Source organism: Callospermophilus lateralis, chromosome 1 (genome assembly GCF_048772815.1).
Source record: "Callospermophilus lateralis isolate mCalLat2 chromosome 1, mCalLat2.hap1, whole genome shotgun sequence".
Taxonomy (NCBI): Eukaryota; Metazoa; Chordata; class Mammalia; order Rodentia; family Sciuridae; genus Callospermophilus; species Callospermophilus lateralis.
This window is the reverse complement of record NC_135305.1, coordinates 221,634,780-221,651,500: the sequence shown is the minus strand read 5'-3', so window position 1 is coordinate 221,651,500 and position 16,721 is coordinate 221,634,780. Positions and strand designations below refer to the sequence as shown.

Sequence of the window (16,721 nt, the reverse complement as noted above, 5' to 3'; positions counted from 1 at the left end):
CTCTAATGAATCCTGGTCGACCAAAATACGGCTGTTTTAACAGGAATCAGCTCTCCGAAAGACACAGGCATGCAACACCGTCCACCTTTAGCACTCACTACCTGGTAAGTAATCAGAAATGGGGTCGTTTCATCCACTGTACCCACGGATGGCCGAGGGAGTATCTACTCAGATATGTACCCACCCGCGCCAAGGAAGGCTGCGGGCAGTGCTGAGCCAGCATGGCTTCACTGCTTGCAGCAAAGAGCTGTGCTGCTGTCTGAAAGGACTGAACACTGGCGGGAAGGTGGACACAGTGGTTTTCAGACCCTGGACCCCAGGCTGCCCAGGACAGTGATCCTGAGGATGGTCCTACGATTGCCCTGGTTACTGCCGAGTCTCCAGGTCACAGACAGGGAGGAGAAACTAAGGCAGATGTCAAATGAATTGAGACCGACCTGAGATGCTGAGATCAAGGCAGAGAGAAGTCATTAACAGAGAGATTACTGGACGGCAGGAGAGTGCAGCACATGAGACCTCCAGAGACCTGCAGAGGCCTTCTTCTGACCAGGGCACATGTGTGAGGACACCAAAGGCTGCGAGAAAACCAGCCACGAGGAGCAGAGGGAATGATTCGTGGGTCACTCAGATCCACACTGGTTCAGCTCTTCCCAGGAACCCGAGAGGAAAAGCTGCTCACTCGTGGGGCACCAGGCAGAGGCCTCAAGGGACGCTGTGCCAGCAGTGGGACAAATCAGCCCCATGAAAGACCACCCTAGCCCTGGCCAGGTCACTTGCTGTGGCAGACAGGAATAAGCCCAAAGGTAAAATGCACACCCATCAGAGACCACGAGGCAGCCAACCGGAAACACAGGTGACCCACCCTGAAGACATGGGTGGCCCGCCAGGCCAAGGCCAGACCTGAGAGGTGAGGATCAGTGGACAGGATTAACACAGTGACTTTAGCTCCACCCTAACCTTCAAGAAGGTGGAGGAGGCCAGGCACGTCAGGCACACACCCACAGAGACCCCAACCAAACTCCTGGAGATGAAAAGCACACGAAGGGGACCCCAGACAGACACCATGTAAGAAAAAAATCAGGGAACCTGAAGAGACAGAAGAGAAACCACTAAAGATGAAAAAAAAAAAAAAAAAAAAAAAAGATTAGGAGAAAAAACCCAAACTCAAATATCAGTGAGCTGACAGCTCAGGAGTCCCCAAAGAAGGGAGCAGGATGACCAACAACTGAAGCACAACACACCGTCACCAAACTGTCCCAAACCAGGCTTAGGTTAAGGTGTCTTTAAAGCTGTGAGCGGGAAAAGACAGACTGTACTTAAGATCACCCCAGACACCATGGCCTGTAATCCCAGCAGCTCGAAAGCAACTCAGTGAGACCCTGTCTCTAATAAAATATGTTTTTAAAAGGGTTGGAATGTCGCTCAGTGGTTAAGCGCCCCTTCATTCAATCCCTGGTACCAAAAAAAAAAAAAAAAAAAAAAAGAAAGAAAGAAAAAAGAAAAGAAAGATTAAGAATTCTTACCCAGGGAAATATAATTCAAAATGGAGGTGAACGAAGACTTCACATGTACAAACGCTACAGGCGTCCACACCAGAGCCCCACATGAAAGTGATCTCAACAGGGACCGGACCCAGCAAACAGGAACAAAGGCTTGACTCAGTAACCATATCCTGTTCTTATTTACAAACCTCTTTAAAATCAACTGTTTAACCCAGGGGGGAGCCACAGATCAAAGGGACTTTCCCCAACATCATCAAGGCCATTTATGGGGCTGGGGTCGCCGCTCAGTGGCAGAGCGCTGGTCTAGCACATGAGGCACTGGGTTCCATCCTCAGCACCACATAAAAGTTTAAAAAGGTTGGGGATGTGGCTTAAGTGGTGGCGTGCTTGCCTGGCATGCGTGAGGCATTAGGTTCGATCCACATAAAAATATTGTATCCACTTTAAAAAAACTAAAAAGGGCTGGGATGTGGCTCAAGTGGTAGCGCGCTCGCCTGGCATGCGTGCGGCCCGGGTTCGATTCTCAGCACCACGTACAAGCAAAGATGTTGTGTCCGCCGATAACTAAAAAATAAATATTAAAAAATCCTCTCTCTCCTCTCTCACTCTCTCTTTAAAAAAATGAAATAAAATAAAAAATAAATAAAAAAACTAAAAAATAAATATTTAAAAAAATAAATAATCAAAAAAATTCAAAAATAAATAAATACATAAACAAAGGTACTGTATTCTCCTACTACAACTCCAAAAAATTTCATCTAAAACCAGGACCAAGACGGGGCTGTCCACTCTCTTAACTCCTATTCAATGAAGTCCTCAAAACAACAGCCAGAGTGATCAGACAATAAAAGGGTACAAACAGGAAGTCAAACTATCTCTGTTTTCCAACAATAAGATCCTATACCTAGAAGACCCAAGAAACTGCCCCAGAAGACTTCTAGAGCTTATAAAGTAGTTCAGCAAAGTAGAAGACCAATACCCATAAATCAACAGCTTTCCTACACCTAACAGGGATTCAGCCGAAGAAGAAATCAGGAAAACCACACCGTTACAATGGCCACATTACCACAGCGCCTTACAGATAAAATGCTATCCCATCAAACCCCCAAGGACATTCTTCAGATTTAGGGAAAACAATTCTTAAACTCATTTGTAAGAATGATGGGAGACCCAGAGTAGCCAGAGCAATACTAAGCAAGAAAAGTGAAGCAGGAGACTCACAATACCTGACCTAAATCATACTGTGGAGCGGGTCACAGAGACCCACGGCACGGAAGACACAAGAATAAATCCGCAAACCTAGAGGCATCTGATAGGTAGCAAACGTTCCAAAAAGAAATCTTTAAGATAGTAGCCCTTTTAATAAATGGTGCTATGAAACTGGTTAGCTTTGTGTAGAAAAATGAAATTAGACTCCTCTTTTTCACCCTGCACAATGGATAAAAGACAGGAATTAGACCACAAATTTTACAGGTGCTACTCCACCACACAGGTGCGGGGACCAATTTCCTGAACGAGACCCCAAAGCGCATTTAATAAATCACAAATTAATAAGCGGGGTGCCAAACAACTAAAAAGCTTCTGCACAGGGGCTGGGGCGGTAGCTCAGCTGGTAGAGGGCTTGCCTTGTATGCACAAGACCCTGGGTCTGACCCCCAGCACCAACATAAGACGAAACAAAACAAACACTTCTGCATAGCAAAGGAAAGGGTTAGGACATGGAGAGAGCTGCAGAATGGGAGAGAAATCTCGGCCAGCTACTCCTCCAATAGGGAATTAGTATCCAGAATATAGGAAGAACTCAAAAAACTTAGAACCAAGTCAAAACCAAAAACCCCACAAAACACCAACCCAATAAATAAATGGACAAAAGAAACAAACAGAAACTTCTCAAAAGGAGGAAACACAAATGGTCGACAAATTGTCAGCTATCCCACTCACTCCTTGGAATTTTTCCAAAGATCCCGAAGCAGCATGCTACAGTGATCCAGCCCACCTCAAGGTTCACAGAGCACAATTCACGATAGCTAGATTATGGAATCAACCCAGATGCCCATCAGCAGACGAATGGATTAAGAAATTGTGGTGTATATCTACAATGGAGTTCTACTAAACCATTAAAAAAAAAAAAAAGATCACAAAATTATGGCATTTGCTGGAAAACGGATTGAAAATGAAGAATGTCGTGTTAAGTGAAATAAGCCAAACTCACAAACTCAAAGGTCTGATTTTAGTTTGTATGGTTTTTCTTGGTGCTGGGGATTGAACCTAGGACCTTGTGCATGTGAGGCAAGCCCTCTACCAACAGATCTGCATCCCCAGCCCTCAAAGGTCTAATGTTTCCTCTCATTATGTGAAGCTAGAGTAAGAGAGAGGAAGGACAGGATCCAGATTCAAAGATACATTAACAGGAGCGAAAGGAAGTCAGGTGGAGCCCAGAAGGAAGAATGGGAGCGGGGAGAGAGGACAGGAGGATAAAGGGGGAAGATTTTGATCTGAAATGGATTTCTATGCAGATGAGTTTGTTGGTATGAATACAGCTACTCTGTAAAACTATAAAGCTCCAAGTAAACAAAAAAAAGGTAACTACAGAAAAAAAGGCAAGGAAAAACAAACGAAAACCCAGTAGCGTAGTGCATGGGTTCTTCTTTTTAAAAATATCTTTTTTTATTTATTTTTATGTGATGCTGGGGATCAAACCCAGGGCTTGGCCCATGCTAGACGGGCGCTCTACCACTGAGCCACAACCCCAGCCCAGTGCATCGGTTCTTAAAAGTGTGTGCTATAATCCCTAAACAACAACACAACAATTGGGAATGGTGGCATAGGCCTGTAATCCTAGCAGTTCAGGAGGCTGAGGAAGGAGGACTGTAAATTCAAGGCCAGCCTCAGCAATTTAACGAGACCCTGTCTCAAAATGCAATATAAAGGCTGGGATGTGTCTCAGTGGGAGCACACCCTTGGGTTCAGCCCCCACAGAGCAAACACAGCAAAAGTTATAGACAACAAACCAAAAGTTGCACAAAGACGCGGTCCACAAGAAGGCAGACCAACAGGAGAAAGGGATTGGCGTGAAGGGAAACAGCGCAGCAGTGACTGGCGACACCACGGACTCAGGATGTGAAAAGAACCCTGGACACGGCAGTCCTGGCCTCAGGCCCACCACTGATCCAGAGGGTCAGCCTGGGTGAGGCGGTTTTCCTCCTGACCTCTGGGGTCCCCAAGGAGACATACCGCAGGGCCCTCGTGCCCGGGCTCTGCCGTCAGCCCTCCAGTCAGAGACGGGGCCTCACAGCTTCCCAGCACCAGGGAGCTGAGCCAAGACGGTCCTTTACTTGGTCACTCTGATGTGCTCACAAGGGCACCACTTCCGATGACAGATGAGACCCACGTGGGAGGAGACACCAGGATAAGCTCTGGTGTCCTCATTCCTCACCACTGCCCTGGTCTCCAGCTCCTCAGGGCCTGCTCTGATCACTTCACCCCCAGGGCCACACCTTGAGCTTCTGGCCAGAGCCACGTTCCTGGGGCAGGGCCATCAGCCACTCCAACCCCAGCTGAAGAGTTACCTCCCAGGTGGACACAAGGCCTCGCTGGGGTGCGAGGAGCCTCCCTGAGCCACGTGCACCTGGGCTTTCCAGCAGAACCTGCTGCGATGCCAGCGGCCGCAAGAGCTACCCAAACCGGCTGTTCAGAAAAGCGCCACACGATGGACACTTTCTCGGGTGCTGACTGCCTACTGCTCCCTGGATGGCTAACCAGTGACAAGATCAGCGACATACTCGTGGACGCAGGATGAGGCCATGCTAGAAACCCATAAGATTTTTCTGCCTGAAATCCTGCACCTTTCACACCATGAGGTCCTGAGCCTCCCCTCTCCCTCGGGGGCCAGGGTGGTGCTGAGGCTTGGCATGAGGCTGTTTCAGGCACTGACTCCAGGACAGCGCAGCCATTTCTAATTGCCCTTCAGGGCCTGTGGGGGGCTTCTGAACTGTGTACTTTCTCTCCTGCGTATTCCAACAGCACTTTAGTGATTTGTTTTTTGGTACCAGGGATTGAACACAGGGAGCCTAACCACTGGGCCACACCCCCCACACCTTTTATTTCTTGAGATAGGGTCTTGCTAAGTTGCTGAGGGTGAGCCTTGAACTTGGGATCCTGCTCTCTCAGCCTCCCATGCTGCTGGAGTACAGGTGTACAGCACTGTGCCCTGCTAGTGATTGATCTTTAAACCATCATCACATTCCACTTTATCAAAGTACACATAAAACGCCAGAAGACAGAAAGGCCGATCACACACTTACCATTAAGGAAAATACTAGCACGCTGCTGTATTTGCACAGGCCAGAAAAGTCTGTGTGTTTATGACAAATCACAAAGACAGAAGGTCTTAGATGGCTACCTACACACGGTCCCAAGCAGGGGTAAGAAGGAGCCTTCTGCCTTGCTTCCCAAGGGATACTGATAGCCCTGAACCAGAAAATAGGGCACACTACTAGGAGCTTGGTGGGTCTCCCCCTTTCGGACATTTAAGATCAGAAATGAGAATCGATGAAACCAACAGCAAGCAACAAGCTCTCTAGTTCCTTTTTTAACCCCAAATTTAGGCTGCACATACCTTTCCGTATTTGCTGAAGAGGTTCTTCAGGTCAGTGGCACGGGTGGTGGAGGACAGCCCGCTGACCCACAGATTCCTTCCAGAACTGCTGCCCACACGGCCTGCGGGAGATGGAGGTCATGGCACTCACCTCCAGGCACACTGGGAAGTGCCGCCGCCCTGAGAACTGCAGCCCCTTCTAGCACCCTCACTGTGCCCAGCGTCAATGCCTCTGCCTATGGCACCGCAATGCCACCAACCCACAAGGCAGACAGGGATATTCTGCCAGCAGAAGGTGAGACTCTCTGTTTGAGGAATAACAGCAGAGCCCTCTCTCATGGTGGAATCCTCTTTGGACGACTGGTTCTCAATCAAGACTGCAGTGTCCGAAAGGGTCGCCTCACTATTACTCAACGGGTTGAAATGTCCCCATCTCCGAATGCGAATCGCACTATCCATAAATAAAATCCACGACCGACACAGAGAGCACAGAGCTCCCAACCATCCAACTCATCCCTAGAAACCATCAGCTGCTAACTGTGGCAGCCCAACACAATGGCCCGAACACGAGGACCAGATTCGAGGGCTGCGCGGCCCCTCCCCCAACACCAGCTAGTCCTCGCACCCGCGACTGGGAACTCCTACCTTTTTCATCTTTAATGACTGGCTTTATATCTTTTTCTTCCTTAAAAGAGCTAGAGACAAAAGTTAATGTTACTCATACAGGAAAAAAACTAAAGAGAACTAAATTAAAGATATGATATGTGCTAAAACTGAATACCTACCAGAAAATTAGTCTGAAATAAAATTTTAAGATACCTTTGTAAGCTTATTTTGGAAAATCTGACCCCCAAAATACAATGTCAGATTTGTAAAAGTCAATGTCAATTCAATTAAGCTGAAGATAACAATTAACAATTTAAAAACACAACCATGGTAGGTTGATAAGAAATAAAGGAATGGAATCACCCATTAAAAAGACACAGAGAAATAAACACTGTTGGGAGGGAAACTACAATTTCAGCAGTCTGGCTGGCCAATTGCAGAAAAAACAGCTTATGTGTGTCATTAAATGACCAATGAAAAGGAGATAGCGTCTGGTCTAAAACTGAGAAACAACAAACCTCATTTTCTGATCAGCGCCCTCACTGGTTGAGGACTCTTTAGGAGCCGGAGGGACTTCATTACAAGCTTCAAAATCAAACTTCTTCACGTCTTCTTTGCTATCTCTGGGCTCTGGGCTCGGAGCTTCCGTGGGCGCTTCCGCGGCCTCCTGGCTAGAGGCCTCCGCGAGCTCGGAGCCCGCGCTACTCTGCTCAACTGGCTTCTCTAGCCCTACAGGCTCACAGTCCGTCCTCGCGCCTTCGCCTGTCTGCTCCACGGGCTCCCTTTTCACTACCGCTAACAGGGTGTCTGCCTCGCTCCACTGAGCGCGTGTTGACTCGCTGGCCAAATCTAAATCTCCCTCCTCCTCCTCCTCCTCCTCCTGCTCTTCCTCCTCCTCCTCTTCCGGGTGGGCGCTGCCAAAAAGGTCCTCTTCCTCCGCAAGCTTTCTGTCTGGCCCCACGCTACTTGTATCCTGTGCAAATGGCTGCTCCAGCTCGGAACCTTCTTCTTTTACTGGCTCAGATTTACAAGTTTCCCCCAAAATGTCGAGTATTTTCTCATTTTCTACGGATTTAACAGGAATAGAATGGCACAAGGTTTAATTACCAGGGAAATAAAGCAATCACAATGTGGAACTGGCACGGCTGCCACACTAACACGAAGAGAACTGCTAGCTACACAGAGATTGGAAAACCCGCGGGTACACACAGTTACACTGGTTACACTACCTTGCGCGCCGCCTACTAGGTAAGCCTCTACGCTACAGGGGAGAGAAAAGCCCCAGATTTAAACACCTACAACCACTGGGCTGTTTCAAGACAGACTTCCAAGTTTTGTGAGATCTGGGTCTTCCAACTTATCTTCCAATGTCCCGGTGCCGAATCAAATGCAATCACCGTGCACTGAATAGTTTAATTTCCAAACTTCTTTGATTTTCAGTTAACAAAACAGTTCAATGTGAAAACCAGAATCTCTTCCGTCAGCAGGAGATAAACACAGTCCAGAAGGGGAATGTGATGTTGGAATTTTCTTGAAGAAACTCTGCCTCCTCTTCTGGAGTCCAGTCACTTCTCGGATTACCGAGCCCTGACACCAGCGTTAGCCTGCCTTACTGCGTTCACCAAATCGACTGCAGCAAAATATCACAAGATCTGTTTCATGTGTAGAAACACATGGAAGAAACCCAGGGGGAATTACTTAAATACTACTCCATGTGGATAGAGATGAAAATCATCACTACATCTCAACCAAAATGTCTGACCCCAAGAAGCCAGAACAGCACTCTACAGATCTGGTGATACGTACGGGTTTCCAATCTCTGATCCTCGTACGATCTGGATTGTCCACCACTAGGGTAATTTACAAGACCATAACACAGCTTAAGATATACACCGCTTTAAATAAGAGTAGCGCGAAAAATTCCAAACCATACTGTCGTGTTTCTCTTATCAGTACCTGGCTCCAAGAGAGGTTCTTCAATATCCTATTTAAGAAAGACAAGAAAAGAAAAAGCAGATCCACAGTCACTCGGCTTCAGACTCCAGTAAGGAAAGGCCTGTTTCCAGACTCTCCAAACACCCCATCCTACAGCACCACAGCCACCACTCTCTCACACGGCCACTTCCTCTGGGACCAGTGGGATGGCAGTGGCAACTCCAGCCTGCCCCGTTCACCCCCAAATCTGGCCACTGTACTCTATTCCTGAAATGATCAAGGCCACCATGGCAGGGACTCCTGGGTCAAAGCGGAGGTTCTACAGCCCATCGCTGCACCTCACAACGGACTGAGGTAGAAAAACCATCTCCCCACGGCCAGCTGTTATTTGTAACCAGAACTTTTTATCTTTAACAGACCAGACCTCTCTCTTCCCTGCTGCAAACCTCCCAACTACCCCTCCAGGAAGCAATCACACCCTCCCTGGCTAGGGCAGCTGAGCCCTGCTTCTGTACTCCCACCCTGCCCTCTTAGCCACTGCCCATACCATGGCTCCCATTTCTTATTCCCTGTGCTAACTCCAGGCCTGGATTCAGACAGGACTCCTGAGAAACTTGGAGGCACGTTCATGCCAGCCAACTACTTCCTCGCGGCACTTACTCCTGGTCACATCCCTGTGGGTTCTGTAAGAGCCCCTCATTCCAAACTCTGAGACTGAGACTGCATCCATTCTACCAAGTACCCCCAGCCCCGGCTCAGCACCAACACTCAGTCCACGCCCTTCTCCCACCCGCACTTTTTCTCACTGAGGAAAAATCAACTGTTGTTCATCAACGTTTCCAAAATCGCAGACTCAGATGATATCTTACCGGAATCACTTTGAAGTCCAATGATGAAGCTTCCAAAGTGCTCTCGAAGCCTTCCCCATCCACCTGAAAAAGGAGATAGAGCCTTACTTTGTGGGCATCAGAGCTGTGAATGCTAAGGCCTGCAATTTGCCACTTTCTAGCCACTTGTGTCCCTGTCCTTCAAGTGCCTGTGGCCACATGCAGATCCACTGTGAGATCACTCAGTTTTCCCCTCCCCCTGTCCCTGCACTGCACCACACCTGGTCCCACAGTGGCTCACAGGGGGTGGGCGCGCTGTCTGCGGCTGAAGAACAGGAAACCGACTTCCAGAGCAGGTTCTAAGCACCGGTGGTTTACTTCCACTACCCAAGCCCAACTTTTCCAAAGTAGAAATCAAACGTGAGCCACAATTTAAAATCGGAAACTCCTCCAATTTCACTTGATAGCAATAAATACTTTACTAGGCACTTTTTTGTAGGATTTTTTTTTTTAAGCAGTGCCAGAGATGGAACCCAGGACCTTGTGCATGCTAGGCAAGCAGTCTGCCACTGAGCTACACGCGGGCCTTCAAGCTTTTATGTAAAGTACACTAATCCCTCCTTTTTCTAAATCAGAACCTAGGACCTAGATGCCTTCAAGAAGCAGAAAATGAGAAAGCAAGCACACCCTGGAAATGGCAGAAATGGCACCACAGCAGGGTGCGAAGAAAAGAGCAAGCCAGCTGCTCCACGCCACTCGTCGGACGAGTGGATCGCGAGTCTGGAGCTCACAACTTCCGACGTCAGGGTTAAGATTCAGTCCTATAAGGGCCTTTTCTCCCAAAGGTGAAAGCTAAAATGCCTTAAAACAAAATAACCAACTACAATGGCTGGGCACGTGTCACAGTCAGGTTAAAATGACACTCAGTGCTAGGGTGACGTGAGCCACAAGCGTCTGGTCTGTCATTCCGAGCACCTCCCCAACAGTAGGAGGGCCTGGATGGCGGGTGAGTGACCATTTGTTACCTCTGTATTCACGCTCCACATTAACCACACACATAACCTTCTTAAAAAGAAAAGACTCTCACTAACGGTGTCAGCCGTCTGTTTGATGGCTCACAACACCACAACACACTGAGAAAGGGTCTGCCCTCCAAATACTCTCCGATACTCACCATGCTCTACTTCAAAGCCATCTACTGTTTAATTCCTGACCCGCGTGGTGCTTAAATGGAGGTAATTGCTACCAGGGCTGGGCCCCCGCCAGGAGCCCAAGGGATGAGCCCGGGCTCCCCCACACCAACAGCCCGACTGCTGGGTGCCCCGGGCTGCTCGCACGCACCCGCGTCTCCAAGTTACCTACAGCGTGTTCCGTGAGCTGAGCTGGAAGCTGTCCCAGCCGCGCAGCCACGTACTCTTTACTGCGGCAGAAGGAGGCGAGAATGCCGTCGGGGGCGCTGTCCTCCCCAAAGTCTGCAGCGCCACTGCTCTCAGCCTCAGCGCTGTCCAGAAGGCGCATGTCCACCACGCCCATGTCCTGCAAACTCTCCAAACCTGCTTCCACGTCCTCCTGAGAGGAGAGGACTGGCATGAGCAAGGCTGAGCAGAGCACGCAGGGCTGCTGCGGCCACCTCCCCTTCATCGCCATGTACCTGCCCGTCCCTGGAGTCTTCTTCCAGGCCGTTGTCCTCTGTGCCCTCCTCCTCCACCTTCTGTCCTGAACACAGAATAACAGCCCAGTCAGCTAGCGCAGGCGCTGGACTCAGGAACTCACACAGGATGGACTGCAGTCTTTGGCTAGACTGAGTTACAAAGGAAACGAAAAGTGTCTTTTTCTATCACATGTAATTCTGTCTCCACTGATGTTCTAAGCAAGCCACCAGCTCTCACAGGAACAGCCAAGGTGTCAGTAACCTCTCTAGGTATTGACATTTTTTACAAAGTAACTATAAGGATCAATGCATTTCAAAAGCACTCTAATCACCTTCCTTCCCTAAAATAAGAAACCACAGAAGACAAGGGTTTAAAAAAAAAAAAAAAAAAAAACCATAAAAGAAACTATGCCCTCTAGTCATCAAAGAACTGCATTCTAAACCAGGGTAAGGGGCGGGGCAGCCCTACCCAGTGAAGGAACAGGAAACCAACTTTCAGGGTCCCATTCTGAGCACACAGGGGCCAAACCAACCACACAGCAACAAACCACCATGCTGGACTGTCAACTTGCTGGACCTCTCTACCCGCCACCCACTGCAGGCAGGTCACCTGTTTTGTCACTTTTCAGCTCAGCAACCATTATTTTCTGTAAGGCAAAAAGGCAAAGGTTGCCCTAAAGTCAAGAGCACCCTGGGTCTTCTGAAGGCTGAAGAATTTCACAGTCACGGAGGCACTGGGGGGTGGGGTGGGGGTGGGGTGGGGTGGGGGGGTGGCTGGTGGGAGGGGAGGAAACTTCAAGACTTGAGAGGAGGACAAGCTCCCTGGGCTGCACACGGCTCCAGTTCTAAAAACTGTGCACGGTCTCTGTGTCCAGCACGCAGACACACCTGATGAAAATGCACATGCACGTGTGCACTCCGTCTCAAAAGTGGGTGTGCCCCAGGTACCCAGGGAAAGCAAGTTAGGGGCATTTTTACTCATAAATGACAGCCAGAGGTTCTAGTGTTTGGGGCGATCTGGTATGCCCGAGATATTTCTGGTTGTCACGACTGGGGGGATGCTACCAGCACCTAGTGGGTAGTGCCAATGCTGTTCAACACCATGCCGTGCTCAGGACACAGCCCTGTCACAGAGTCATCTCACCTGTCAACAGTGCTGAGGTAGAAAAGCCTGACAAGGCCTCATGACCTTAAAAACAGACTCTCAAAGAATACTTGACAGCCTCTGCATCTTTACCTTATAGAAAATAATTGCTGCTGAGCTGAAAAGTGACAAAACAGGTGACCTCCTGTAGGTGGCAAGTAGGGAGGACCAGCAAAGTAACAGTCCAGCATGGTAGTTTGTTGGTCTGTAGAGATCCTCAGCCCCCAGCCCCAACACTGGTTTAGGATGCAGTTTTCTGATTACTGATCACAACTTTTTATGTTCCCCCTTTTTTTTTGAAAACCCCCTGTCCTCTGTACTTTCTTCAAAACAAAGACATCAACTTCTATTAAAATGTTTATACGCATGCAGGCTGGATATGTGGCTGCACCTGTAAAACACAGGGGTACCAAACACAAAGCTCCACCACCTGGGAAGGTGAAGCACTGTTACATGTTAGAGACCTCGTGCCACAGAGTGGAGGTGAGTATACTTCCTGTGAGCATATAAGTATACTTACAGGTTCCAAGTTATCTACAAATACTTTCTCTAGTTCTAAAAACAGATAAACAAGGAAACCTACCTCTCTGATTGAAGTTCCACCCTGCAGGATCTGCACACTACACACTTGCAGCAGCCCATGCCCTGCTCTCATGGCTGGGCACGGGGAGCTTCTTAACACTCGCAGCAGGCTCCCTGGCTTCAATATCCACAAGTGACATGAGAGAGAATCTGGCTCAGCTCCAAAGCTCAGAACCCAAACTCAGCTGTCCTGCCTCCCATCATAAATGAGCTCAGTCTCTCCTTCTGAAATACATACTTTAAATATGTTTGGTAATCACTCCTAATTTCTAAGCCCCTAAATATCCACAAAGGATGTAAAGAGGAGGCACATATACCAGAAGCTCCCCAAACAGGAGGGGGCAAGAGACCAATGCCGCAGATGGGCAGCACCCCAACTCCCAGTGGCTGATCTGCACTAACTGAAAGGCAAGAGATGGGGACGTGGGCGGGAAACTAAAGCTTACTCTGGCCCATTCCAATTTGGAATCCCCCCCCCAAATATTTACTTTTTAGTTGTAGTTGGACACAATGTCCTTATTTACTTTCATGTGGTGTTGGGGATCGAACCCAGGGCCTTGCCTGTGTTAGGTATGTGCTCGACTGCTGAGCTACAACCCCAGCCCTCAGTTTGCATCTTAATCTTTCAAAATCCACTGTCACGTCTTCAACAATTTTTCCTGTTTAGATGAATGAGGGGAGAGAACTCATGTTTCATCCGCACTAAGGACATGAAGTTCTGGAATTGGTGCAACTCGGCTGCACGATGTTCAGAAACGATTGGCTCATTCCTCCTAATCAGACCCTTTCGTGGAAACACAAGGATCTTCTTTTAACCTTCAAGCCATCAGGGTCCAGCACGTCACATAAGGAACCTCATGCCCAGACCCTCCAGAGGGAGGTAGCTGACTGAGTCTAACTCTGCCCGGGGACCTGGGCCACCAGTTTCTTCTCTCTGGACTTGGCAATTTCCATTTAGAAAGAAGGGGAAGGGACCAAAAGCGCTTTAATCCCTCAAGAGCCAAGGCTATGAATGTTTTCTCTACACTCATGGAAGTAACCACCGTCCAAGCTTTGCTGACAAAATGCTAATTCCAAGTAGTTTTGAGTTGACCTGCTTTAACCAGTCTTTCAGACAAGCGTGTGAATGACTAACAGCTAAACTTCTACTAAGGTTGAGTTAGTTTAATGATACAAAGATCCCGATAGAAGCCAAGGACATTTGAATTAATACACCCTGAATCTATTTTAAATGAGCACCTACATTAAAAAGTTTTAAACTATTGTTTTCACAAATATTCAGAAACATACTTTCAGATCACAAATAACATCTCGTCAGAAGCCACCTGTATGCTACAGAGAGTCTCAGAGTCTAGTCTGTTCAGTGTCCCTAGCTCAAAGACAATCCAGTGTTGAAGTCAGGATCTGTAAGGTCCAAATGTGTTGAAGACCCGGTCCCCAATGAGGTAACAACGACCAGAGATGAGGCTTTTGGGAACCAACTGCACCATGTTGCTCTAACCTCCAGGGTGGACGATGAAGTCCACAGGCTGAGTGATGTATAGGAACCCTAGGAGGTGGGAACTGCAGGCAGGTAGGCATGGCTGGAGGAAGCAAGTCACTGGGGGATTGCCCTGGGAGACCGTGTCTTGTCCCTGACCTCTTCCCTCTCTCTCTCTACTTCCTGGACTCACGAGTTGAGGTTTGCTCTGCCATGATGCTCTGCCTGACCTCTGGCCCAAGGCAATGGAGCCAGCGGACAGTGGACTAAAACCTTAAACCAAAATAAACCTTTTCTCCTCTAAGTTGTTTGTGTCCAGTATTTTGGTCACAGCAAAGAAAAGCTAACACAAGAACAAAAAGATACATCAATGTTTCAAAGCTAATTTTAACTTAAATTCCTTTTATACCTTAACTAAAACTTTAACCTTTTAAAACATATGGGTTAGTATGTCTTAGGAAGAAGTTGTCCTTCTTTGAAAACGTGCTAAAGAAATAAAGTGAGGGTTAGGGCTGGGGCTGGGGCTGAGTGGTAGAGCACTCGCCTAGCACATGTGAGGTACTGGGCTCAATCCTCAGGACCACATTAAGATAAATAGATAAATAAACTCATTGTGTCCATCTACAAACTAAAGAAAAAGGAAAAAAAAAATAGTTAGAAAACATAACTGGTACTAATATCATGTAAAAACATGACACTTATTATATTTTTACTTTCTAAGCAACTATCCTCCATTGCCTGAATTTAGTACCATCTGGATGGAGCATGTACAGTGGGGAGATTTTTTAGTTATAGGTGGACACAATATCTTTATTTTATTTTTACGTGGTGCTGAGGATAGAACCCAGTGCCTCACGCATGGTAGGCGAGCGCTTTACCTCTGAGCCACAGCCTAAGTCCAACTGTGAGAATTTTCACATGGCACCTTTCCAGAAAGAATTCTAGGAGTTGGGGATGTAGCTCAGTGGCGGAGCACTTGTCTAGCATGCACAGGCCCTAAGTTCTGTCCCCAGCACCACAAATAAAAATAAACAATCTGGGCATGGTAGCCCATGGCTAAGTGGCTTGGGAGGCTAAGGCAGGACGAGGGCAGTTCAAAGCCAGCCTCAGCAACTTAATAAGGCCCTGTCTCAAAATAAAAAAAGGGTGGGGATGTGTCTCAGTGGTCAAGCACCCCTGGGATCAATCTCTGGTACCCCACCCCATGTTTTTAAAAAACATCTTTAGTCGTAGATGGACACGATATAGTTATTTATTCTCTTTTTTTAATGTGGTGCCGAGGATCAAATGCAGTGCCTCACACATGCTAGGCAAGCGCTCTACCACCCCACCCCCTTCCCCAAATTTTTATTAAAAAACAAATAAGAAAACATCAAGTGTGGTTACACACACCTATAATTCCAGCCACTCAGAAGACTGAGGCAAGAGGATCACAAGTTCAAGGCAACTTAGCAAGACTGTCTCTTAAAATAAGATGTAAAAACAGCTGGAGACGTAGCTCAGTGGGACTACACCCGAGGGTTCAACCCTCAGTGCCATGAAAAGAAATACACGTCATCACACCGAAGTCTCAGATCATTGTCCCCATCGCTGTAAAATCTAATGTGAGCAACAACCAGAGTTCAGGAGTTTCAATATTTAAAACTAAGTGCTTTTGAAAATAATCAGTACCGGCCACAAAAAAGAATGAGTCCTGATGCTCATTCAGCTAAATGAAGGGGCCGGCAGGAAAGGCCACTGGAGCCCACTCACATGGAACCCAGGGGGCTCCTGGCTGTGGGGGCTGCACAGGCAGGGACAAGAGAGTGATGGCTAACGGGCTGGGGTCTCCTTTTGGGGGAAGGAAATGTTCCAGACTGAAGACAGTGTTGGTCAGCGCATGATCTCGTGAACACAATAAAACCCCCTGAACTGGACACCCCAGGGACAAGATTTGTGAATTCTATCTCAATTGTTGGAGAAAACACACTGGTAAGACATAAGCTGGGTACAAATACCCTAACAATCTGTTTTGGATCCTAGACAGGAGGACGGGCTCTATTTGGTCTCGGGCTGGTGACATTTTCCTTGGTTTGTTATTTTTGAACAAGGAAGGGAGCTGAGCAAGTGCCACACTGAGTTGCTCAGAGCAGGAGGGCAGCCAGGCTGCTGCACTGGGCTCTTTTCAAGCCCTGTGTGCCCTGTACTGGGGACTGCAGGGGGGTCGTGGGGGGCTTTACCACCAAGCTACACACAGCCCTTTTCATTGTCTGAGACAAGGTCTCCCTCAGTTGAGTGAGGCCTCTGAGTGGCTGAGCTTAACCCTGAACTAATGCTCCTCCTGCCATGGCCTCCCAAGGCGCTGCATTTAATGTGGCACTGTGCACCTGGCGCACCTACTTAGCAGGTAGTGAAGAG

At 48.0% G+C, this 16,721-nt stretch overlaps 1 protein-coding gene across 1 annotated transcript in view; it reads right to left on the bottom strand.

Annotated features, from left to right (window-relative positions):
* Safb2 (scaffold attachment factor B2) overlaps positions 1-16,721 on the bottom strand; it is a 32,591-nt gene that overhangs the window by 14,009 nt on the left and 1,861 nt on the right. Inside the window, exons 3-9 of the mRNA XM_076851095.2 lie at positions 11,119-11,183; positions 10,830-11,036; positions 9,510-9,572; positions 8,662-8,689; positions 7,224-7,770; positions 6,745-6,794; positions 6,121-6,221 (exon numbers count right to left, since the gene is read on the bottom strand). Coding sequence (XP_076707210.2) covers positions 6,121-6,221; positions 6,745-6,794; positions 7,224-7,770; positions 8,662-8,689; positions 9,510-9,572; positions 10,830-11,036; positions 11,119-11,183 — 1,061 coding nt within the window. The remainder of the gene's footprint in view (positions 1-6,120; positions 6,222-6,744; positions 6,795-7,223; positions 7,771-8,661; positions 8,690-9,509; positions 9,573-10,829; positions 11,037-11,118; positions 11,184-16,721) is intronic.